Source organism: Oncorhynchus kisutch, linkage group LG2 (genome assembly GCF_002021735.2).
Source record: "Oncorhynchus kisutch isolate 150728-3 linkage group LG2, Okis_V2, whole genome shotgun sequence".
In the NCBI taxonomy this organism is placed as follows: Eukaryota; Metazoa; Chordata; class Actinopteri; order Salmoniformes; family Salmonidae; genus Oncorhynchus; species Oncorhynchus kisutch.
The window spans coordinates 64,060,352-64,086,451 of NC_034175.2; the positions used below are offsets into that span (position 1 = coordinate 64,060,352).

Genomic DNA, 26,100 nt, shown 5'->3' on the forward strand with positions numbered 1-26,100 from the left:
CACTAACTTTAAGCGTCAGCTGTCAGAGCAGCTTACAGAGCTGCAGCTGTACACAGCCCATCTGTAAATAGCCCATCCAACCAACTACCTACCTCATCCCCATATTTGTTTTGTTTTTCTGCTCTTTTGCACACCAGTATTTCTACCTGCATATCCTCATCTGCACATATCACTCCAGTGTAAATTGCTGAATTGTAATTACTTCGCCACTATTGGCCTATTTATTGCCTTACCTCCTTACTTCATTTGCACACACTGTTTACAGATTTTCCTATTGTATTATTGACTGTACGATTGTTTATCCCATGTGTAACTCTTGTTGTTTTTGTCGCACTGCTTTGCATTATCTTGGCCAGGTCGCAGTTGTAAATGAGAACTTATTCTCAACTGGCCTACCTGGTTAAATAAAGGTGAAATAAAAATGTTTAATAAATGAATAAAAATGCTGTTTAATCAGCTTCTTGATATACCACACCTGTCAGGTGGATGGATTATCTTGGCAAAGGAGAAATGCTCACTAGCAGGGATGTAAACACATTTTTGCACAAAATCTGACAGCAATGTTTTTTGTGCGTATGGAACATTTCTGGGATCTTTTATTTCATCTCATGAAACCAACACTTTACAACACTGTTTATATTTTGGTTCAGTGTACATATAAAAGAGATGTCGATTTGTCCCATTATGGAGGCCTAGACCACACTGCGCATGTCAGCCAGGACACACATGCATGGGGACAGAGCATAAATCCATTGCCTGCAGTGTTCCCGTGCAGTTGCCAGGCACCTGGGTGGTCAAATGGTGTTGAATAACACTCACTATGCAAACACGGGGACTTGTTGCAGTAAGTACAGGTGCATTGAGTACAACTCAAACCCATTATTTAACAAATGGGTCATGTCATATGCAATCCAACAGAGGGTCCAGAGCAGAGGGTCACTTCACTCAGTACAAAAAGTACATTGAAATTCCAATCCCATGTGTACAATTTGGAAGTTAAATTTCAGTTTACTTATTGAATAAACTATGGGAGGAAATAGATCTTCAATCTTTATACGAGGCATAAAGAATACAGGATAGTAGTTCATTGATTTTTGTTGTTGAATATCCTATCATTATTTCAATGTCATAGCATACTGTATTGTTCCCCATCCATTAGTGCATACAGTTTCATCTCCTGACAATTAGAAGAATAATCACATCTCAATGTGCTTTTAGGTCATTTAATTTATCAGGATACAGATGAACGAGGATGACAAAACAAAACCTGCCTCATAGTTAACAGACATTCTTCAAACAAACAAGGGTTTCAAAGGTTGAGGCATCATTTCATTACTCAGAAAAACCCATCTCATCTGAGACATCTGACATAACACTTTCCTTTACATTCAGGCTAGTTTTGACCCGAGGATAACTGAACAAACAGATGTATAAACATTAAGTTGAAAATAAAGAGAATGCATTATATGCCTTAACTGTAGCTTTTTCTTTAGCCACTCAAAATCGACTTTTCACATCACAAAAAGGTATCACGAAACAAGTGACTGTTTTACAGAACATTTCATATCCATAAACTGAAAAGTAAACACTCACCTTTAGGAGAGATGGCCCTTCCCTTAACATAAATAAACTACACAATGACCATATAAAGAAGCAGCCACTCAACACACTTCATGGTTTTAAGGCGTATGAATGCTTGCTTACATCAAGCATAAATGACAGGCAAACCGAGGGATGGCCTGACAACAGGATCCTTCCACCTTAGGAGCCGTGGTAGAGGAGCATGGTGCTGAACAGGGCATGGTTATACTGCTGATGGTTGTACTGCTGCTCTGCCTTCACCGATGTCTGGTGTTCCACCTGGCTGCCCGCGTTACCAGTGGCAACCATGTGCTCTGCTGCATCCCTGTAGACGTGGTGGGGGACGATGTCGGCAGGGGCGATGGTAGAGTCACACCCATTCAGGTGTGTTGGGGGGCAGTGCCTGTTTAAGGGGATCCCCTCACACCCTAAACCTGCTTCTAGAGGGTCACCTGCCATTGGAAATGAGACACCTGGTCAAAATTATTTCAAATACTGTGTTTGCCAGTACAGGGCCACAACTTCACACTTAAAGAGATAAGCAAATATATACGATTTGATTTTGTTTTGCACAACTATTCCCCTTAGAGAATAACATTTCAGAAACTGTAAACCTGTGACTCAATCTATGCAGGAATTCAAATCGATAGGTTGCCAAATGGGTTACAGAAAATGTTACATAACCTCGTTATCCTTCACCCTTGTACTTGATTGCACTGGGTCACATCCTGATTCACTGTACTCTTCCTGGTTATATTGACACACCAATCACTGCTCCCCCTTCCCCACTCCCATTGGTTCAGGCAAGATGAGACGATCAAAGTCCCTTATAGATGTCAACACAGACGACAACGTCATAAAACACCATGCTTAAGATTGTCTCATTGAAACTATCATATAGTCCTAGAAACAAGAAGTTAACATGCTGCCACCACTTGCTGTAATGGGGCATATCCTAACAGGCTGACTACACCGCTTGTGTCGCGGGCGATAGCATTGCAAAATAAATGTAGAAATCTATATTATTCAATTATTGCACCCACACTGCTCACCGCCAACGAGCGTCTGCGTTGCCAAGGGCTAAAATAGAAGTCAGTTCTATTTCTGACACAGATCGCGCTGCAAGTCCTGCCTCTCCCATCTTCTTATTGGTTTACAGAAGCAGGTAATGACGTGCCATCTCCTTGGTTATACCCACGTGGGTGACTGAAAGACGAACGAGGTCGGTGGCGGTAATGCACCTAATTTATGAACGTTGCCAATCGCAATATAAAAAGGCAAGAGAAGAAAAAGCCTAGGAGGAGAGTTGACTAGAAACGATTTGGTTGACCGTTTTGTGTGGATTAATTGTTGGAGTAGAGGACCTTGTGCATTTCAGGTAAAATAACTCAATGTTTATATCCCAGGACAAATTAGCTAGCTACAGCAAGCTAGCTAAATAGGACACATTAGCTAGCAAGTGCAAGCTAGCTAGCTAAATTGCCATAAATGTTGAATGCTTTTTGAACTGTCCCAAAATTAAAGTAATTGGTTCAGAGTTTGTTTTGATATTTTAACCTGCGTCGCGATTGCGTTTGGTGTAGGGGGACAAAATAAATGTATGCACGATAGAGCACACGCGCAGTTGGGTTACCGGTTTGACCTTGGTAACCCATTACCGCCACTGACCTCGTTCGTCTTTCAGTCACCTACGTGGGTATAACCGAGGAGATGGCACGTGGGTACCTGCTTCTATAAACCAATGAGGAGATGGGAGAGGCAGGACTTGCAGCGCAATCTGCATCACAAATAGAACTGACTTCTATTTTAGCCCTTGCTCCCTCTGCGTTGCCATTGTAGGTGCAATAATTGAATAATATAGATGTCTGAAATTATTTTGCAACGCTCACACCACGTAGTCAGCCTGTTAGAAACAAGACAGCACAACTGAGGGCCTGCCCAGCTATCTCAATATCACTAGAGGGCGCCAAACCTCCCAGTCATTCAGGGCACTTCAATTGAAAGATGAAATAGATTACTCCTCAGTGTGTTCAGACCAATGTTGAGATTCTTTCTCATGTACACAAAAAAAACAAAGCCACCATCATGTTATTCAAAGGAATTAACATTTAATGAGTTTAAAAGTATACAAAACTACTCAGCACTGAGCATCAGAAGCTCTAATAAATGCAATCTACTTATTAACATTTGTGATTCTGTACAAACCAAATAGTAGTGCAGGGCAGATTCCTTGACAGAACAATTGTCCTTCATGTTTGAAGCAGATGGATGGGAGGAGGGATTTTAAGTTTGTGAACAATATATTTACGAAGGCTGCTTTTTTTTCTTCCCTCAAACGATTTCCAGCCTTAGGAAAGAGTAGCTTCCCCTTGTTTCATGAAAATGGTAGCACTACTAATCACACTCATTTATCAACATTTAACTTTTGTCATTAGTGAAGTTAGCAAAGTAATAGTACATTATAATACAACAAAACAAGCCAACACTTGAAAAACAGTCAATATAAACTTACACCATTTTCAACACCACACACACAATAGGTACTAGGCTATACAGAAAAGCGTACAAAGTCCTCTGCTAGAAAAGCAGAAAGAGAAGGGGCACGAGAAGTGTCTAACAGAACCAAAGTCTACAGTCTGCTAGCGAACAGGACAGTGTCAGTTCAAATAGCACCTTGGAAATACCTAAAAGCTCACAATATAGAAAAGCTGCATAGCGAAGGTTTATGTACTCTATATATTTATGTAAAGATATGCTTTGGCATAAGAGTTCTTGTATAAAAAAAACTAAATAGCTTTATAGCTACAAGACAAGAGTTAATACAAATGTTTCTCAGAGGGGAAAATTTAACTAATAAAACAAAATATGCTTCATCTTATTACACTGAGGGTAGGAACATTCTCTAGTGGCCTCTTCATTCTGACATGAGATGGACAAATTCTGTCTTTTGCCCCTTATTGGGCGGAGCAGCGTCACAATGGCACCACTAAATACAGTACTCAGTAAACACATCACTGTCTAACTCATCATCATAAAAGGGCAGAATTCTGTCATTGCATATTCATGATGCAGAGGGAAACGTCAGTGCAGCCTCAATGACTTGAAGTCTAACCTTCTCCATAAACTGAGGCTTGTTTCAGTACATTGTACCCAAGGTGTGGGCGTTTCTACATTAAAGAACTGTAATTATCATTTGACAACGTTATTACAGTTAACATTGTGCAATGTAGGGGCGGTGAAAGGATAATTGTGCAAAACAGAATTCACTCATCCTAAAAGGGGCTTTGCCAAAAACACAATAGATTTTTTAACAAGAATATTGTGAATCATTCAAAGCTACCAGTAAAACAAAACAAAAAATTCATGTTTCTCTAGCGATTATGGTAGCAAGGCAATGTTTTTCATAACATGTATGTACAATGTGTACAATACAAGTTATTTACACCCATATTTTTAGAGTATAACATTACCATGCCAAAAACCCAACAATACCATGCCAAAAACCCAACAATACCATGCCAAAGAAAGTAATGCCATCTGTTGGAAAACATGGCCAGAGGGCCTGGTGGACATTCTACCAAGATACAACCACTAGGAGGGTCAACACTCTTACTCAACACACTAAGGCCTCTACAGGTAGGCGTAGGAGTTAGTGCAGCGACAGGGGATCTGCATGGAGGCCACAGTGAAGATCTCTTGCTCCTTAGCGGCTGGGGTAGACACCTCCACTCCCCCCTGGCCCACCAGGCCTGGCACCGGCGCAGACCCATTCATCCCAAACGCAAAGGGTCCTGGCCCACCTGAGCTCACTGCCGGCGGCGCTGCTGACTCCATACTCTCCTGGTGCATGCTCTCCATCAGTACCTCTCCGACACCGCAGACCAACCCATTCCCGTTCAGCATCCCCAGCGGCAGGCACAGACCTGGTGAGAGCAGTGGATGAGTGTGTTGAACTACCATCAAGAACAGGACTAGATGAGAACACAACATACAGGGCAGAAAACCCTACAGGCCCAAAGAGGTCATTCCATCATGCACAGCTGCCTAGACATAAGGGGAGACTGCAATTTAGCAAACTTACTCAGTGAGTCCAAAGCCCAATTGTAAGCTTCATTCAGCAATAATCATCCACTGCCCCATTACCTGATACCCTGCAGCGTCAATCAACTTCCTGGCAACCACTCACAATTCTACTCCAGAGTTTGCAGAAGTCCAATAAAACAAGCCATACATTTACACATGCCAACAGAGGCCTGGCAAGCAGCCACAGGCAAGTCCCCTCTCATCCCCTTCTTCATTCTGCTCATTGTAACGCTGCACAACAATGTATTCAACCAGATTCACAATAGGCCAGCACTCAAAGGTTAATCCTGGTTTTACAACAGGATTGTATGAGGTTTTGACACTTGATGCTTTATCACGTATAATAATGGAAAGTCATGAAAAACATTTATAATCTCCTCCCAGGTTTGATTAGGTTATTTTTTATAAAGTATAAAAAATGCTAACAAATGCAAAAACCTAACCTTCAGTTCTGGCCTTCTTGATTTGATTGTCTTCCATGTTATCAAACGACCTCTTTCTATTTGGTGCCCCGTTAAGGAGGCTCCGCCCTTGAATGAGAGGGTGGGAGTGGCCTCCGTTCTGGATGGCACCGTTCAGACCAAAGCCATTAAGCTGGGTCAGGTTCTGGTACCGCTGCAGGTTCTGGGCATTGGATAGTATCTCAGCACACTCGTGAAACCCCTGGGCATGGGCCAGGTCAGCAGCGGACAGCCCACTAGCGTTCCTCATACTGTGCAATAAGAGAAGAGAGTGTTAGAGAAACCCACACCCTGCCATAGCCAGGGATCACACACACACACACACACACACACTTAACCTCACATACACACACACACACAGGTCCCTGACTGCCTCTGCTAGCCTAACATCATCATCTCTGAGTGAGAGATGACAACTGATCCTATTAGATCATTTCTTCACCTTTGTTAATTATAATTTAAGGTTTTGGAAATAAAATGTATTTTTAAATGACACGTAAATATGTCACTGCAAGAGAACATGATAAACAACTGTTATACATACATATGAATAATGCGTGAATCTCAAAACCAAAATCACTTCCACATCCCAGAAATAGTTTTGTTCAAAATGTCAAAATATTCCTTAGGTTGATTTCTGGTATCAAATGTCTGAAAGATTGAGCAGAAGAAATGTACGTCCTTGGAGATCATGGACTCGTTCAGTTAAAAGCCATCACAAAGAGGAATTGTTCGGTTTTGGATTGGTGACTTCCCAAATTGGCACAAATTTCCAAAGGAAGACATTTCCTTCACATTAAAAGTTATGCAAGGTGGTGTCAATTCTTGACGTTCAGGTACAGAGATGTTGAGCAGGTTCAAAATCATGGTCAAGTCTACCTTGTAGAAAATGTGCATGTATGTATGAGAGAATTTAAGAAAAGTGCCTTTGAAACTTTAGATCTAAAAAAGCTGAATAATGACAATCTTGACAAAGTGAGTAGAAGAGACTGGCAACACAGTTATCTTTCTAAATGTGGTCAAACTGCAGGCCACAGGACAGGCATTGAGGTCCTCCAACTCCTCATCGGTTAGGCACATATCACGGGAAGCAGCCTTTTTCAGTACATCCATGATGTCCATGTTTTGATGAGACACAGAAAAGAAAAAAAAGAAGGAAAAGACAGGGAAAGAAACGAACAGAACTGCAGAGTAATCTTCAAGGAACAAGAATGACCAAAGATGTCTTCGTTCTTCCAGGATAGGAAAGTGAAAAAGAGACTCGATGAGTTGGAGCTCAGTGCCACTCACTGTTTAAGAAGAGAACATTTTTTAAATGAAAACAGACATGTCATGGTGTCAAAGCAGCTGGCATCCAATCAGAAGGACCCAATAAGGTTAAGAAAACACCATACCATCCACGTTGGTATCACAACAGACAACAATACCAATGGGTGATTTGGTCTCAGATTCAGGTGTGTGCATAACAGTCTGTTTAGTCATTTTCTGTTGCCACTATAAACCTGTAATAAACATACAGTAGGACTTTATGAATGAGCAAACAGCAATGCAGTGAGAATGATTTCCATAATGCTTCTAGATATGCTATAAGGCAAGGATGTCACTGGGTGGGTAACACTTCAGCGTATTAGCGTCACTCTTGCATTGTAAAAAATGTGAAAGGGATAAGTGAGTGTCAAAGCAAATTAGTCTAAAATATAGTACTACTCTAACCTGGGTACTAAGTCAAATATAAAGCTATCAAATAGGGCCAGACCAAAAAGACCCGCTTCTAAGTAGGTCATAGACAAGTAAAGAATTGCCAGGTCACTGTTCCTGTCCTGGCATGCGTTGTAGCAAACCAAAAACATTCCCTTGTAAGGATAGAGGTCTGCGCTGCCATGGAACCAGTTCAATTCATTTCCTGGAAGTGTCTAGAAAAATACTCTAAGCAAACGGAGGCCATAAGCTTGACTGTCTGGATGCCAAATTGCCCAAAATTTCTGCTGGCTGGCGGGAGAACAGTTCCACACTTGTTATTTCTGAGGCTAAACACCATTGGATTCTGCGGGAAAATGATTGTGCAAGGCGAACAACCAGGTCTTTGTGAGGGGAAGAAGGTTGAGGCAGGCCTGTGTGTCAAGGAATTAACTTCTATTTGGAAATGAGAAAACGGGAACACTTGACCTTCTGTGGGCAGTGTGTGCCTCTCATAGATTCCAATGATGCACTAAGAACAATGAAATCTGAGAAACTACCCCAGTGTTTTGTGTTGCTGTATGTGGTCGTAGGATCGTCTTATGGATGTACTGTAGAAATATCAATTGTAAATATACATAGTGAAAGGTGCAGCAACCCAGTGACATCCAGGAAGTTATATACACAAACTTCAGTTTAGATACGGTTCACTCATTCATAAACTCACTGCTTTGTCACTCCCTATTACTAACTTAATGTGCAGTCAAACAAAAATACAAACAACGCACTGTAAATAACGTGCTTGAGATCACATTTCTCTGTTGAATAAGAATAAAAATAAAAATCACATGATTAACTTGCATACATATCCCCCCCCCCCTTCTGACCAAGTTTGAAAAAACAAAAATGAACGCTTCCAAGAGATTCTACCTTTAAGCAACAGCTTTGTTTATATAGAATGTTGTTGTGAGCATGTAGACTGACGGGTCTCACTAAGAGGAGTAACAATCATTCAGGGTGCCAGAGAATCTGAGACAACCAGTGTGGGGAACACGATGTGCACAAAGAACAAGACGCCAAGTATTCTGTTCTGGCTTCTCTGAGAAATAAGCCATTATTGTATAGGTAATCAGGTAACACTTCAACCCAACTCTGCAAGTGAATATGTTGAAGGGAGAAACAGGATATAGTTTATGATCAACCAAACTAAATGATACTATGTAGGTTATATGCTATGTGTACTCATACAGTTAGAGACCCATCTTTCAGTCTATTTATATCTGAACTATGACCCAAATAATGAGGCTCTGGTGAAAGAATTGTCTCTTATTAGGAAGGAAATAGTCAGTCACTGAAAGGTCAGAGTTAATTCCACCAATAATCTCCCACGTTGTTAAGGAGGAACAGTCTACAGCCTAACCCCTACCCTTCTGATCCAATCCCAGGCCTGGACCCACCCCTTGCTGTAACTAACAAAGACCAGATGTGTCATTAAAATATAGGTATTAAAATGTTAAAAAGGTAGAAACTCCACCTCCTTGAATTTGACTGATGTATTATGAATAAATTACACCGACTAAAGATCCTTTCATGTTTGTTTTATAAAAGAAAAATAACGAAGAGTCAAACTGCAAAAGTGTTCTTGTTTACAAGTATTTTTTTAGAGCACATGGGCTGTAAGAAGAAATCATGGAAATAACATTTCAATACAATAATTTGTAACCTTTATTTAACTAGGCAAGTCAGTTAAGAACAAATTCTTATTTTTAATGATGGCCGACTCTGGCCAAACCCGGACAAAGCTGGACCAATAGTGTGCCGCAGTATGGGACTCCCAATCACGGCCGGATGTTCGAACCAGAGTGAATTCGAACCAGGGTGTCTGTAGTGACGCTTTTAGCACAGATGCAGTGCCTTAGACTGCTGTGCCACTCGGGAGCCATAATTTGACCGTAATGTGTAATCAGACCTTGGAGTAACCGATAGGATAGCATACACCCAAAAGTACCAATGGTTGCAGTTAGACAGGTAGCCCAATACTGATATTTTTCCCACCAATTGGTATTTTGACCAGTCAGATCAGATCTTTTGACATTGGATCTTTTTCAGATCTGTTGATCAAAAGACCAATAAGTGAATAGAGAGATCACAATAGGGCTGCCTGTGGAAACATATCCAAAATTACGACACTGATAGAATCTATTCCAAGGTGCATTGAAGCTGTTCTGGCTCGTGGTGGCCCAGTGGCCTATTACGACACTGATAGAATCTATTCCAAGGTGCATTGAAGCTGTTCTGGCTCGTGGTGGCCCAATGGCCTATTACGACACTGATAGAATCTATTCCAAGGTGCATTGAAGCTGTTCTGGCTCGTGGTGGCCCAATGCCCTATTACGACACTGATAGAATCTATTCCAAGGTGCATTGAAGCTGTTCTGGCTCGTGGTGGCCCAATGGCCTATTACGACACTGATAGAATCTATTCCAAGGTGCATTGAAGCTGTTCTGGCTCGTGGTGGCCCAATGGCCTATTACGACACTGATAGAATTTATTCCAAGGTGCATTGAAGCTGTTCTGGCTCGTGGTGGCCCAATGGCCTATTACGACACTTTATGTTGCCGTTTCCTTTTATTTTTAACCTGTATATGAAGTATATTAAAACATTTTCAGATAAACCACACGTTGACATAGTTTTTTTCCTCAAATTTGATTACATTACATTCTGCATAATAAATGTGTGACTGAAACATGACTACCAACATTTCTGGGAAACTACCAGAATTTCTGGGAAACATTCTATGCTGCTCCTTTGTACACAAAGTGGTCCCCATTGAAAGGATGTTACTGTTTATCCTTTAACTACTCAGCCAACTGACATTTACTCCTGAGGTGCTGACCTGTTGCAGCCTCTACAACCACAGTGATTATTATTATTTGACCCTTCTGGTCATCTGTGAACGGTTGAACATCTTGGCCATGTACTCTTATCTCCACCCAGCACAGCCAGAAGAGGACTGGCCACCCCTCAGAGCCTGGTTCCTCTCGGTTAATTCCTAGATTCCTGCCGTTCTAGGGAGTTTTTCCTAGCCACCGTGCATCTACATCTGCATTGCTTGCTGTTTGGGGTTTTAGGCAGGGTTTCTGTATAGCACGTTGTAACATCGGTTTCGAGTAAAAATGGCTTTATAAATACATTTGATTGATTATCATTATGATGCCATGACAACAAAGGAGTTGGTTATAGCAGAAACAGACTGGCATCGTCTGAAAAACCCTTTAATTGAAGTGTTGGTGATAAATGTCCATTCACCAAAGCCAATGGAGGCATTGTGACCACTCCTTTAAGTAAATTGTCACTACAACTTCATAAATGAACCTTCAAACTGAATATCAGCTACATACATGACCTCCAGCTACTGAAATACCACTGCTGAGACAGAGGGAAAATATATTTCACTGACAATTTGACTTTAATGTTTCAATTAATTATTGCACTTGAATGAGTTGGTAGACAACATTAGAATCTCAGCATTATTAGATGGATCATCAATTGGCATGTCAATAATGGCCTTTGACTCCAACTGTCCATTACTGGGTTTATCTATCCAGACGAAGCATTGACATCTCATCAAAACCCTCAACTTCGGATCCTCAGCTGGAGTTCTGTCATTTCACTTAATTATGGAGATGGAGTAGTTTCTCTTCTTCTTGTCCCTCTCCAACTCTATCAAAATCTCCAAGCGTCTCCATAGTAACCCCTCTATTTTGGCAACACTGTGCTCAGAGTGCTGTTAAAGCTGGATAATAATGTTGTGTTTCCCTTCACAGGATCCGAGCCCCACTGTAGAGGCTCTATTTTAGTTACTCATTCTGCACGTCTTGTCTTTAAATAGGTCAATAAGCAATAGGAAATACCCCAGTCTCCTGTGAATTATATTTGGAGACAGGTCCCAAAAACATTGTTCCTGCACAATAAAAGGAATGTTTGGATTTGTATGCAGTTAGACTATGTTGCTTTTCATGTACTGATTAAATACTACATGGCAAGATTTTTTAAATTTAAATTTTGACTCAAACATCTACAGTAATCCATTAATAAACTATGGCTAGTAAGTCAAGAGGACAATGTATTTTGTGCATTTGAATCAGATCTCACGTCCCTGAATATGGTAAAGGTGCATAGCATTAATAAAAACACTCCGTTAAGTGGGTTTTTAATCCTGCATTTTTCTTTTTGTTGCTTTCAGCGATGATTCTTTTTCTGTCCCTGGTGTAACGCACCACATACCTCAGCAGGGGAGCCTTTTGAATGACATGTCAGAGTTGGCATGGACAACGACAGGCTAATTGCTGTCTCCCTTTAGATAAGGGAGGCCTTGCATTTCCCCTCTTCCTCTCCCTGATTTCTAGCCCTCTACATTCCATTTCCAAAACTCTCACCACATCCTAGCACCTCTGCTCCCATTTGGTTCCTCTAGTGCAGCGGTTCCCAACCTTTTCCGTTACGGGGGACAACCGAATCACCATCAAAAGCTTGAGGACCAACATTCGCAGAGTCAAAAAATAATTCTACATACATTGATTGCTAAAATTCACTAAATGTTAACAAATTAAAGGCCTATTATTAATTTGCATTGTGAAATGTAAAATAGCTTATAATACCACTAATACCCCCAACTGTTATAAATATGGAACATGTTTATTTTATTGCAGAAAATCTGCTGTACACCTCTGCAGACGGCAGGTTGGAAACCAGTGCTCTAGTGACAAAGTAATCAATCCACTTAAATGTTGTGCTTTGCTGAAAAGTTTGAGGAATCTATGGTTCAGGTCAGGGAGAGCGGGGGAAATTAAGGCCATCCTTATTTTAACCTCAACACACCCCATAATGATATCTACAATAAACAATCATAATGTCCTGTCAGTGAGACCCGTCATCTGTGTGTGAAATGCTGAAGAATGATACAGTACCTTGAAGAATCAGCCTGTAGGATTTGAAATGATCATGACCATGTCCGAATCTGAACAGTAAGTAAGGAAGCGTTCATTTCTCTTTTTAAATGCCTGGTATGCTTTGCTTTTGAGTTCTGAGCACACAGCCACTGTCTTCTGTTGCTAGCCTATCACCTTCAAGAGAGATCCTAAAATCATGCTGACCTGTGACTGATTAAAGCTCACTACTCATAAATGGGTCCTACGGTTAGTTTACAAACAGAAACAAACAAATAAATACAGGAACAGGTAATATTAAGCAAAGCATGCAGGTCTAAACATGTCTAAAGAAATTTACTTTTTTTAAATATTCATAAATGTCCTAGCATTAAAACCAATCACCGCAAGAAATACCTCAACAGTTTGCCAGTGTGTAGATAGGAAGCGATAGTGAGAACACTCAATGCCACAACAGTACGGCTATCCCAGGGAACGGGGCAGACTCTGCAGTGTCTATTCTCCCCCTTTTCTAGGATTACTTGAAAAAATCAAGTCATTTCGAATTCAATGGCTGCAAAACATTGAGACGTGGAGGTTTCTGAGTCTTATTTGTTAACAGTACAAAAGAAGAAGAGACCATAAGATTTTCTGGAGTATTTCTTTCTTAATGCCACTTTCATAAGGGGAAAGGTGACAGAAGATCAGATAATCAAAACAGATCTTATGGTATCATAGGGTTAATACTGAAGGTGACATTCAAAAACAGAACAGTTTGTCTTCTACGCAGCAGAAATAGTATAGGCCCTATAAAATGTATAATATGACAGTTAAGAACCATTATGACAGAATTGTTAGCATTATACAGTTAAATAGTTCAGGCACTGTTTGACCCTAGAGACTGTGCTACTCTGGACTACAGTCTATCCACTACCCTACCCGGAGTGATTTATCAACTACCTATGCTGAGCTTTCCCCCTAGAGGAGCTCATTGTAAAATCCTGAACGTGCTTGAGGCTCATGACAAGAAATCCAAAAGGAGAATGCAAAAGTGAAATCAAATTAAATATTGATGTGTTAAGCATTAAATCGATCTATGCATGTCTTTAGGTTTTCGAGGTTGACTGTGAATGTTTGTCAATTTAAATGGATGACTATGAGTGAAACCTAATATAATTTATATTTTAAGCATATATTTATATATTTAATAAACTAGAATGTTTAACCTGAAATTCCATGAACAGAATGCTGCTGCCACTTGCTGCTTTTCTGCATGTATTGACGAAGATCTCAGATCGATGATACCAAGAGATTAGGTAAATTGTCCAATGTCATCTGGAAAAAGGGCAGTAGTGTGTTAAGGGGGAAATAAAAGACCTGGATCAAAAATGATAGAACACAACCAAGTCTGCAGGCTGAGATGTTTGCGCCAGATGATTCAAGATGATCAGGGCACAAGAAAAGCACGTGTCCAGAATAACGTTTTAATGCACTGCCACCATCGAACCCCCCCCCCCCCCCAAGGTCATAGTCTTGCTTTGTTGAACTTCAGATGCAGAAAACACTATGCTAGATGGTTGAGCTATAACTCTTCTTTATGATAATCATGTTTCAGGCTAGTTGAGGTGGTTCAGGGACATGTTCCATGGCTTCAGAAAATGTCCATGGTCTGCATATTTCAGTCGATCTTAAAGATAAGTCATTGTAGCTGCTCTTCATGTTGTGGTTTGAGAAGCTGAATAGGCTTGACCTCTGAAGTAAATTGTGTAGCACAATGCAGAGGTATTGATCAGTTAAATGGTAAGTCAGACTGGAATTTGAGGGGGAGCAGACAAGAGCTCAAATCAGATGGAAGCGAGAAATCTCCCTCCCTCATTTTTTCTGGTTCGTAGACCAGACCTAGCTGCTATCACACTGGTGTCTATGGGAAACCACCCGTTATGTAGACCAGAAATGTGAGAGAAAAAAATGTAATGGTAAACTGCCTGAGTTGGACATCTTCATTTATTCACCATTTTCGCTCAAAATGTCCAAGGAGAAGGTCAATCTAAGGTCAGCTGAAAGTCACAGCAAAGATCAGGAGGGGTTCCTCTTGAGGGGCGAGAAGCAGGAAGGGGAAAGGGTACTGGAGTAAAGTGGCAAAGCAGAAAAAGCCCAGCGCAACAGCGACTTCTGTGATTGGTCAAGGTTCAAATGTCCTCTTCAGAAGTGAGAGAGAGAGCTCTGTTCATGAGACGCAGAGAGAAGTATGGTACAATAAATATCTATTAACAATTTGTGTAGCAGCAGCAACAATGTAGCTATATCCCCAAATGGGGGACAAGTTTGACCAAGGAATATCAGATCAAATCCCTAATAGATTAAGAACAAAAGTTATAGTATTAGTTCACCCATATTAGTTCTAATTCTTTTGAAATACTTTTAAAGATGGAGATGTTTTTGGCTCAACGACTGAATGCGTCACAGTGAAGGGAAAAGGGATGGACCGTTTAGGTAGACAGGAACATTTGTAAAAATTCTCAGAATTGAATCCTCCTGGTGGAACTGTGCCATGCAACACATTAATGACAACAGAGTGCGTTGCTAATGGTGGTGCTTGGCATGGAAGCCCTCCATCAATAGAGCATCAAAACAAGAGAGTGTGCAATCATCTGATAGCTACACCAGATAACAGCTTAGACCAAGTATTTTGAGAGTAACAAGTTTAAAATGGTTGGGTGCATTTGAAAGTTCAAAATGTAATGTACTATTCAATATCATGATAAATGTATAGTTGGCAACAGTAAGAAAATGCTATATTTATGCATATGATTCATACTGTAGGATGTTGTATTTGCCGCCAGTCAAAATAAGTCTGTTTACATGCGGCTTAATCTTACAAAAATAAACAATTTCCTTTGTCAGCAGTTAATTTAAATGAAAAAGCTCCCCTCAAACAAACATGAATCTGGCTGGTGTAGACATAACTTCCAGAATTCAAAGGAAGCTGTTGTGTAAACCTGGCACCAGTCTGTGGGAATGTCTGCGTGCAACGGAGCTACGTTTACAGTAGAATTAGAGCTGGCGGGTGAACGGTAGGCCCAATAACAGCCTAACGTTGTTTTTTAGAAGTTATTTAAAGCTGAATGCATTTATGTAGCATTGCCATGTATAGTACTCTTTCTTTTTTTTAAAGGGCTTTAGTAATGTTCCATTTCAAACTAATACGCACATTTTATTTAGCCTGCATGCTTCAATGGTAAATAGCACTAAAAAGGGTCAACATTACTATTAGACTAGCGCATCGACGCCCTGTCTCCTCTACAGCACGTGGACATTGCCACCCATCTGATCAAGTTCAAATGAAGTGTTCAGTATTCTCTGATGATTCACAACATAAGCGAGAGAGCTTGCATACTCTACATGGCCAAAAGTATGTGGACAAGTGCTCGTCGAATATGGAGTTGGTCCCCCTTTGCTGCTATAACAGCCTCCACTCCTCTGGGAAGGCTTTCCACTAGATGTTGGAACATTGATGCAGGTCTTGCTTCCATTCAGCCACAAGAGCATTAGTGAGGTCATGCACAGATGTTGGGCGATTAGGCCTAGCTTGCAATCGGTGTTCCAATTCATTCCAAAGGTTTTCGATGGGGTTGAGGTCAGGGTTCTGTGCAGGCCAGTCAAGTTCTTCCACACCGATCGACAAAGCATTTCTGTATGGACCTCGCTTCGTGCACGGAGGCATTGTCATGCTAAAACAAGAAATGGCCTTTCCAAAACTGTTGCCACAAAGTTGGAAGCACAGAATCGTCTACAATGTCATTGTATGCTGTAGCGTTAAGATTTCCCTTCACAGGCCTCCCGAGTGGCGCAGCAGTCTAAGGCACTGCTTTGCAGTGCTTGACGCATCACTACAGCCACGGGTTTGATCCCAGGCTTTGTCACAGCCGGATGTGACTGGGAGACACGAGTGCGCGCACAATTGGCCCAGCATCATCCGGGTTAGGGGAGGGTTTGGCCAGCTGAGATTTCTTTGTCCCATCGCGATCTAGTGACTCCTTGTGGCGGGCCGGGCACCTGTAAGCTGACTCGGTTGCCAGCTGGACAGTGTTTCCTCCGGCACATTGGTGTGGCTGGCTTCTCGGTTAAACTAGCAGTGTGTCAAGAAGCAGCGCGGCTTGGCTGGGTCGTTTTTTCGGAGGACGCATGGCCCTTGACCTTCGCCTCTCCAGAGTCCGTAGGGAGTTGCAGCAATGGGACAAGACTAACTACCAACTGGTGATCACAAAATTGGGAAGAAAACAGGGGGTAAAAGTACAACAAAAATGTACAAAAAAAGGAAAAAGATTTCCCTTCAACACAACTAAGGGGCCTAGCCCAAACCATGAAAAACAGCCCCAGATCATTATTCCTCCTCCAAACTTTACAGTTGGCACAATGCATTCAATCAGGTAGCGTTCTCCTGGCATCCGCCAAACCCAGATTCATCCGTCGGACTGTCAGATGGTGAAGCGTGATTCATCACTCCAGAGAACACGTTTCCACTGCTCCAGAGTAATGGTGTCGCCACCATTACCAGCTTTACACCACTCCAGCAGACGCTTGGCATTGCGCATGGTGATCTTAGGCTTGTGTGCGGCCGTGGAAACCGTGTTGACATTGCTTACAGAGGCAGTTTGGAACTCATAGTGTTGCTGCAACCGAGCACAGACGATTTTTACATGCGCTTCAGCACTCGGCAGTCCTGTTCTGTAAGCTTGTGTGGTCTGCCGCTGTTGCTCCTAGACGTTTCCACTTCACAATAACAGCACTTACACTTGACCGGGGCAGCTCTAGCAGGGCAGAAATTTGACAAACTGACTTGCTGAAAAGGTGGCATCCTATGATGGTGCCATGTTGAAAGTCACTGAGCTCCTTCCATACGAGCCATTCTACTGCCAATGTCTGTCTATGGAGATTGCATGGCTGTGTACTCAATTTTATACAGCTGTCAGCAACCGGTGTGGCTGAAATAGCCAAAACCACTCATTTGAAGGGGTATCCACATACACGGCCAAAAGTATATATTTTTGCTCTTAATAGCATCGATAGGCTAGATTTACTCAAACTATAGCTACCTTTAACACAGGAGGAAAACTAAGGCTATAGCCGGAGCCATACATATAAATCAATGGTCAAATGGGTTTCCATTTCAGTTTTATCAGCTCCATCTCTGGGAACTGAGCAGTTGTGGAAGTAACCACGGAGCACAAGAGAAAATGGCTTCATCCAAAACCTGCGGAGATTCTTTTTACAACCTTTATAGTTTGTCTTTCAGAAGCCAAAATAAAATTTGGTTTCATGTGGATTAGCCTACATTTTACAACCAGTTTGCTATTAGATAAACCCTTGGGCCCTTTGAAGCACCATATGTCAATGGAAGCATGCAGGGGACAAAACTACTGCTTGGTACTAATGAGACATGAGGCTAACATTAATATATATTTAAGGTTGTGATTAATTTTATTTTCACCTATAATTTCTTAGGTCACTTTCTAGACGGGGCAATATTTTTTAATTTAAGAATGTATTGTAAACAAAAAAGAATCTAATGCCATGAGCCTCCTTTCTAGTTTGCTTTCTCTGTTACTATAGAATGCTGGGCCTTCAGAAACAGAACATGAGCTACAGCTGTCAAAGACAACATGGTGACATCAAACATTAACTCAAAACAGCTGTACAGTAGCATTTATAGGACCTTTAGGGAAAAACAGTCATAAACAACTTTCAAAATAGTTCAGTGGCTGGCGACCAAATGCACATTTCATCAGAAGAATGAACATCATGTAGATGGTCCCCCCCCCCCCCCCCAACACCAGTAATTTTAAATTAAATTGACATACCAAGTTTAATTTTAGTTTTCTACCTGGGTTAACTATTACAATATTGGCTACATTTGTTGGCATTCGGGTTTGTGTGTCGTTCACAAAGACAAGCAAAACTATAGGCTCATTTACGTAATACAACGTTTGGTTAGGTCACAACTCTCTACTTGATGAGAATTATAAGAATTGTCATAATTCCTGCCAGAAACTAAAATACACTTCACCTCAATGCAGAATGGCATAACTGACTGTATGTCAGCTTAAATAAGGAGTAGAGTAGCTTATGACCACCTATAATAAGAGATGTTATATTTCACTAGTTCAGGGATGTAGGCCTCGAACTCAAACCCTCAAGTGCTGCAGTGTCCTGCTGGTTTCTGTTTCTCCCTGGCAATACATGTAGTTTAGTTTCTTCCTAATCAGAAAGGTTCTAGTAACAGTTACATAGTAAACCCAGGCAGTGTTAAAATAAACACATGGCATATAAACTCACTGGTAGTTTCTGGTGTGTGTTCGGGTTATGAATGACGGACAGCCGAATATGTATACCGGTTGTCCCACAGATATGACGAAGAGGATTTAAAAACAACTATTTCTGCCTCAAATTCCCTTGACAGAATTAAACTATGAATGTTTTTGTGCAATTTGTCCTCGAGACAGAAAAACATAAATCAATAAAAATATATTTTTAAATCATTTAGCAACTAATTCAAAAAATCTGCTGTGAAATAATTAGATCCCTGTCAAACAGACCATCTCTGCTGGCTGCTGTCAACAATGCGTCTTGACAAGAACACATCTGTTTGCATGGACAAGGTTTTAAAACTACTCTGCTAGTAGGATTCTAGTATCTCCGTCTACCTAAACACGATGGCACTTGATCATACAATGAGGAACATCCTAAAACTGTTGGAAGCAAAATATTTGCAGGGCATGGTAGTGGCCTTTACTAAATACATGTACTAACTTTTCAATATCTGTGTGTGACTAGTATAATATCAATAAATGCAGTTTGCCTCTGTCTAACCTACAGAATAATTGACAGCAGAACAAATGCAGGCCATTATTAAAAATCCATCCGTTTTAAAAGGACAAAAAAAAGATAATCTCCCTCAGACTGTCCATTTTACATCCATCATCTGTGGGACACCGCAGGTATAGTCCACCCTCCCTATGAGATTAATCTCTGTTGACGTTTGGTGAGGCACTTTTTGTTTTAGACTAAATAAATCAACCCATTTACTTGTAAGGAGATAAAGTAGCTGGCACTGAGAATGTTTAGGAGCACATCCACAGTATGGCGAGCAGAGCCTCTCCTGTATTCTAATCACATCAAACAGACCTTTATCGTCTTTCAAGTTGAGTGAGTATGTAAGCATCACTTCATACTGCAATTCCTCAGGTATATCAAATAGCACTCAATCAAAAGACATACAACTAGCCAGTCCTGTTTGTTGTTTCCATTTAGAAGTCAGAGTCTCTGGAAAACATACTGAGGGCGTGAGGGATTAACAACTGTTGGCGTCAACAATAACTCTTTCTTTTGTGGTTCCTTCTAGAGTTACACAAACCTAAAATACTGCTGAACCACAAACACAGGTGTCTAGGGTGAGGTGTACATGTGTGTAGTTCACATCAGGTAAACCACTCATCAGCTACCTGGAACCTTGGGCACCAGAGCTGACTGGCTGGTGTAGTTTCACTACCACCTGGGTGTTTGCCAAATCACCAAACAAGCTTTTATAAAATGGTAACAGCTTCTATCCTTGGTTCAGATCATGGCAGCCGTTGCACAGCTTATCATTTTCTTCTCCATTACAAGGTTGGGAATTTATCCTATTTATTTAAAATTTGAACTTCTCTACTGACATTTTTAAAAGGGCAAGAACAGAGGAGGGCATTTAAGACAATTCATACTAATTCAGTATGTCTCTCTTTGCTCCCTGTCCATCTCTTCTCTATCTGCATGCATTGTGACAAGCTCTTTTGTAGTGATGGGAGACTATGGCTGGCTACCTCCAGATAATATTAACAACTTCCTCTCAACTAGTTCTTCATTTATTTCCTATGGTGAGAAAGGACTGGATTAGGTGACAAGTTCATTATGTGGTGTTTCTGCCACATTGACTAATTTTTAACCGCTCAAATCCTTTCACATCGTTTGGGTCAAAGAAAATAAGACTAGGAGTGAGGGCAGAAGCTCATTAAGGGATGATGGGTTTTCAGTGTCATCTCCAAGCAAGTAAAAGGGATGTTTTATTCAGATTTACCAGGAATCAGCCCTTTCCCCTCTCTGCGTTCATTCAACGAGGAAATGTGCATTTGGTCAGCCACTACAACTATAGAAATACACTTACCAAATCAACATGTGAACAAAGAAGACAAATGCTCTCAATTATACAAATCATAATCTACAGTTTAAACATAACATCCAAGTAACATTTTCAATATGGTAAAGCTCACAGGTCACATTTGCAGGAGAACTCCATCAAAACTGTTTTTCCCTATAAAGACACAGCTCCATGTTCAGATAGTGACTAGTGCTGAAGAGAGAGGTTCTCTCAGACCAGTTTAAGAGTAGGGTCTCAAACACCTGACTAGGTCCTGGAAAGGGACTGGATATGCATGCTTTTGGTTCAGTCCTGAGTGCACACACTCAGTGCACCTAATCATGCTCCAAACAGAATACCATGATTAGTTGAGTCAGATGTGACTATAGGCCTGGAACAAAAGCTTAAACCACCAGTAACTCTCCAGGAATAGTTAGAATCCCTTGGTGTAGGTAGTGTTGTGACTTCAGATGGCCCAAACAGAGGCACAGCCAAGGAGAGTGGAGCAACATGATCAGATTCAGGTTAAAGTTAACAGGAATCTTTTATTGTTTCTTCATTTATCTGGAAATGTGTATCCCTCAAATGAAATGAACGGTTCTGCTGTCCTTGCCTGGTTCCTACAGTAACAGGACATACACTGAGGTGGACATCTCCGCAACAACTTTTCATAGCCGCAATTCCTGAGTAACTACTGACTAAGGACATAACTCGTGAAATGACCTTGTAACAAAGTGTAAGTACAGGCAGCTATAGCGCTTACCATTGTTAAAGTTTTGAACATAAAATATAAGTTACAAACATGGCATATCTCTGCATGCTTTTTAGAGGGTAACTACACGGGTTATTCCACTGGTTGTGCCCGTGTAGTAATTCTACTTCCTTATCAGTCTAGAGAACCCAAGACCCATACAAAACAAATAGGCCCATTTGCACAGTTTGAACATGGAGCACAGTGTGAACCGTACAAGAAAGTACAGGTCGTTAACAGAGTTTTGATGGAATCCTCGTGTAAATGTTGTAGATATGGGAGCTGTTGGATGTTACAGTGAGGGGAAGACCGAGCACACAGGGGGTGCAGTAGCTCGACTTACTCAGCTTTCGCCCCCTGAATCAGGAGAGCGTTGACACAGTCCAGACTGCCTGAACGGGCAGCCTTATGGATAGGAGTCTCACCAACATAGTCCTGAAAGAGAGACAGGAGATACACAGACAGACAGAAATAAACACGTTACACCGTATTTACACAAACTGAATGAGTTGCTCACATTGGTTTCTAGAGCGGCAATAATATGCAGCCGGTTAGCCTCACTCCCCCGCTCCCAAACCAGGGTAGAGTGCTCCAGGGGCAGAGCCTGAACTCTTCAACCCAGCTACACAGCAGGCCACAGGCTGAGAGAAAGGGAGGGGGAGGGAGGAAGGTGGTAGAGAGGGAGGGCGGTGGCAAGGTAGTAAAGAGCATTTTTCAAAATAGATCCCTCCTTCAGGAGAGAGAAAGTGAGAGAGGTGCTGAATGAGGAGGAGGCAGAGAGAATTTTTCAAAACAAAATCCCTCCTCCATCCATAGTCATATTTGTCCACACCCAGAGAATGTAGGGTGGCTCTATTAAAACCACACAAGGGAGGGAGGGTTTAAAGGGCCAATCCAGCTGTTTTTATCTCAATATCAAATCATTTCTGGTGAAAATGTAAAAGGAGCTTACTGTGAATTATTTAAAACAAATAATAATACATGTTTTTTTATATAATGGTCACAGAAACAAAAATAGCTTCTTAGCAAAAAGCAATTTTCAAGCAAGAAATGTTGCTAGGACTGTCCGGGGAGGAGTGTGGAAATAAAAAACACAGGATTATCACCTTTTTGACTGCATTAGGCCTTTAAAAGAGGGTGATGTGTTTAATGCTGGGGAAACTGGATGGCTAATTTTTAAATGTGTTGGATCAGAGACATTTTAAATGTAGGCTGTATTAGAAATAACAGTGATGTGTTGCAGTAAGCCAAGAGGAGATGCAGCTAAGAGTTGTGTAATCGTGACCTACTAATCTGATTTCTCTGAGCGGTGCAGTGAAGTGTCAGAGATGGTCAGTGAAGTGTGTGTACACAACACAGGAGCAGAAACGAAAGAGCATGACAGAAAAACACATTCACACGATGACGTCAAGTCTAAATGCAAACCCTATTGGCTTTTCACATGTAGATAAGCGTACGTGCACACCAACTAGTGGCCTGGGGCTCAGACAGGCTTTTCAGTCTTTAATCCAACAACATGAGGGCAGAAGCAGGCTGTCTGGGGCTCTTCAAACACAGTGTTAAACTGGTATTAAGGATACAATAACGACGATAGCCACAAAACAGAATCTCTTGCAAGCGCCTTGGTATTTTTCCTATCAACTGTCACATTGAATCTATTTCTATGTAACAGGCACTAGTCCAGAGGGGTCAAGGGTCAGGTCGAGTGGCGCAAAGCCAGGATGATCCCTCTGATAGGATCAGTCTGAGCTCAACCCCACTCTCACACACACACACACACACACACACACACACACACACACCCCTGTCATTTTCACTAGGGCTGCCCCCCTTTCCTCTACGAATGGACACGCGTCAGGGTTTCCGTTAGGAAAACGTAGTGCCGGACATTTGACCAGCAACATTTTAATTTAACGGACCGATATGCCGTTTTTTTTCCATTAGCTGTCTGACAGACTTTACACTCAAAGGCTCTGTATCTGTATGCTGTACATGTGTGATAAATAAGATGCATAACGAATATACTGTGTACACACACCAATTTAATTCCACTAAAGTATGCTAATTAACATATATACCAATTAGCATGACCAGTCAAAAGCATTTCCACCAACTGAAATCAACTTAAAAATCAATGAATAGGCAAAAAAACTAAAACATTTTACTATGGGATTTCTTCTCCCTGACAATTGGCCGCAAACATTTTATTTATCAAAAGCCGGCTTTTACCTGTTAATGGAAACCCTGCTGTGTGTGTGTGTGCACATAGACGTGTGTTTTGGTAAGTGTGTGTGTCCATCCATGTGCACTGTACCTGTCTGTTGATGTCAGCACCAGCTTGCAGCAGCCACAGCAGGCACTCTGGGTGGCCCCCAAATGCAGCGATGTGAGTGGGCGTCTGAGCAAACCTCGTGGTCACCGAGTTGACCCCACAGCCCACCTGCACCAAACGCGTCACACACTCCAACTGTGTGTGTGAGAGAGAAATGAATTGTATTACTAAATACCAATACAGTGATTGAAAGCACTCTGCTGTGTCTGTCCTGCCTTGATGAGGTAATCCACAGTCCTTCGAGCAAAACATTATAGTGTAACAATAAATCAAAAGACAAAGGCCTACAGTATGACTACTTCCTGTAATCAAATCCCGCCCTAGGGTTATTTTTACAGCCGGTACAATCACAACCAGTTATGCACCAGAGTAATATAATAACGCATCAATTCTAACTTGACTAGATGAGGTTTCCCAAATTCAATCCTAGTTAACTTACCAGCTATCTAAAACATTTGAGCTGACATGGGCTTATTGAGGTACTGTCAGTGACTGACATAAGAGAAAGTGCTGATGCACAACCACATTTTGAAATTTCACCTTGTTTATTATACTATTCTAACTATCAACAGTAAGTTTAGACCCCACTGAGTTTAACACATACACATATACAGTGCCAGTCAAAAGTTTGGACACACCTACTCATTCAAGGGTTTTTCTTTCTTTCTTTTTTACTATTTTCTACATTGTAGAAAACTATGAAATAATAACGTATATGGAATTGTGTAGTAAACAATTGGATCCGAGGGCATCCAAAAGGGGGCCCACAGGCCGATGATTACGCATCCCTGCCCATGGAAGTTGGCCATGCTCGATATAGTGTGTATATAGTGTTGGTGTGAGTTCCTCTTTTATGATCAACGCAAGACAGACAACTGCTTCTCACAAACACAAAATGCCTTGTGGTCAGCCATTAAGTGAGGCAGACCATGCCTGTATTATTTTTAAAACCCTGCTGTTTCATCTAAACACCCATCCTTCCCATCAGGATACAGTAACTCAGGGTGAATCATGTTCACTCAGCAGCAAAGAGGAGGAGACAGAGTCAATGGCTGATTGGATTTTGGAACCTATGCCTGGGGCTGGGATAGGCACACATCACTAACCAGGCAGGGACATGGACAGGAGGTGCTGTTCTGTTTGTTTGACATAGATGTTAAAATTGATACAGTGTCGCTATTGTTGTTGTACTTTACTCTGCTCTCACAAAATGCATTAGTATTTAGTCAGTGATGAGGCTGATTTAAAACCATGCACACCTCGTCCTTCAGTTGACTTGTTCACTATTTTTATGTAAACACTTCCGCATGGGAGGGATCCCCGCGTGTTTATAAACTGCCTTTTTGGCGCGTTGCAGGTTATTGGTTCCCACCGTAACCAATAAACAAGCGAGCCCGCCACAGATATAACAAATATTTGCCGTCGACGGCTGAAAGATATTCGTTGATTGCTTGATGGAGTCTAGTCACTTTCCTCTTAGCTGGAGGCACAAGACTGTTCATTTTCAACCGTCCCCATGTCAAATTACACATTACACTTGCCTATAGAGAAAGAGCAGCCTACAAAGTATATGTTTCAAACCATTTCCTGGCAACAATTAATCAAATTATGGTACGTTAACGTTAGCTAGCTATGTGAATATGTATCATTCAGTGTCAGCCTGTCTAGTGAAAGTGGCTGGAGGCCTTGCCTCTTTTCTCAATAATTTCATTGTAAAAATATATATATATATTGTACCTTTCCGAAATGAGCAGCCCAATGTATGGGTGTCCAGCCGTAGAAAGAGTCCTCCACTGCTAGGTCCGCCGGGTTTGAGGTACACTGAAGAAGCGAGCACAACGCACCGATATCTCCATCCCTGCACGCCCGGTGGAGTGGGAAGCGAACGTTCAGAACCTCCTCACTTGAGAATCCCGATTCGATGCCCACCGACATTTTCAAACGAATATAAAACACTATTTTTGCGAGAAAATAACAATTAATGCGGTCGTCTGTTTCCAAATGTAGTGATTGTGGTAATGTTTCTTTGAGTGCCTTTTCGTGAAAGCACACGCCAACCTGCCTGCTTGCTGCTGCTAACAATGAACACACAAATGGACAGCGATGACGTTC

The 26,100-nt window shown here is 41.4% G+C and overlaps 1 protein-coding gene across 2 annotated transcripts; it reads right to left on the minus strand.

The window, feature by feature from the left end:
- Positions 1–1,207: 1,207 nt before the first annotated feature.
- Positions 1,208–26,100, minus strand: ankrd10b (ankyrin repeat domain 10b). Of its 2 annotated transcripts, XM_020460392.2 has the most exons (6): positions 25,726–26,099; positions 23,971–24,123; positions 22,000–22,091; positions 6,108–6,376; positions 5,382–5,504; positions 1,208–2,033 (listed from the first exon to the last, which is right to left on the minus strand). In XM_020460392.2, exons 1-6 carry the CDS (start codon positions 25,921–25,923, stop codon positions 1,762–1,764), a joined length of 1,107 nt encoding a protein of 368 aa, XP_020315981.1. In that variant the 5' UTR covers positions 25,924–26,099; the 3' UTR covers positions 1,208–1,761. The 2 variants fall into 2 exon arrangements, with proteins under 2 accessions (XP_020315981.1, XP_020315990.1); XM_020460401.2 differs by lacking the exon at positions 1,208–2,033 and having other exon boundaries at positions 3,665–5,504; positions 25,726–26,100.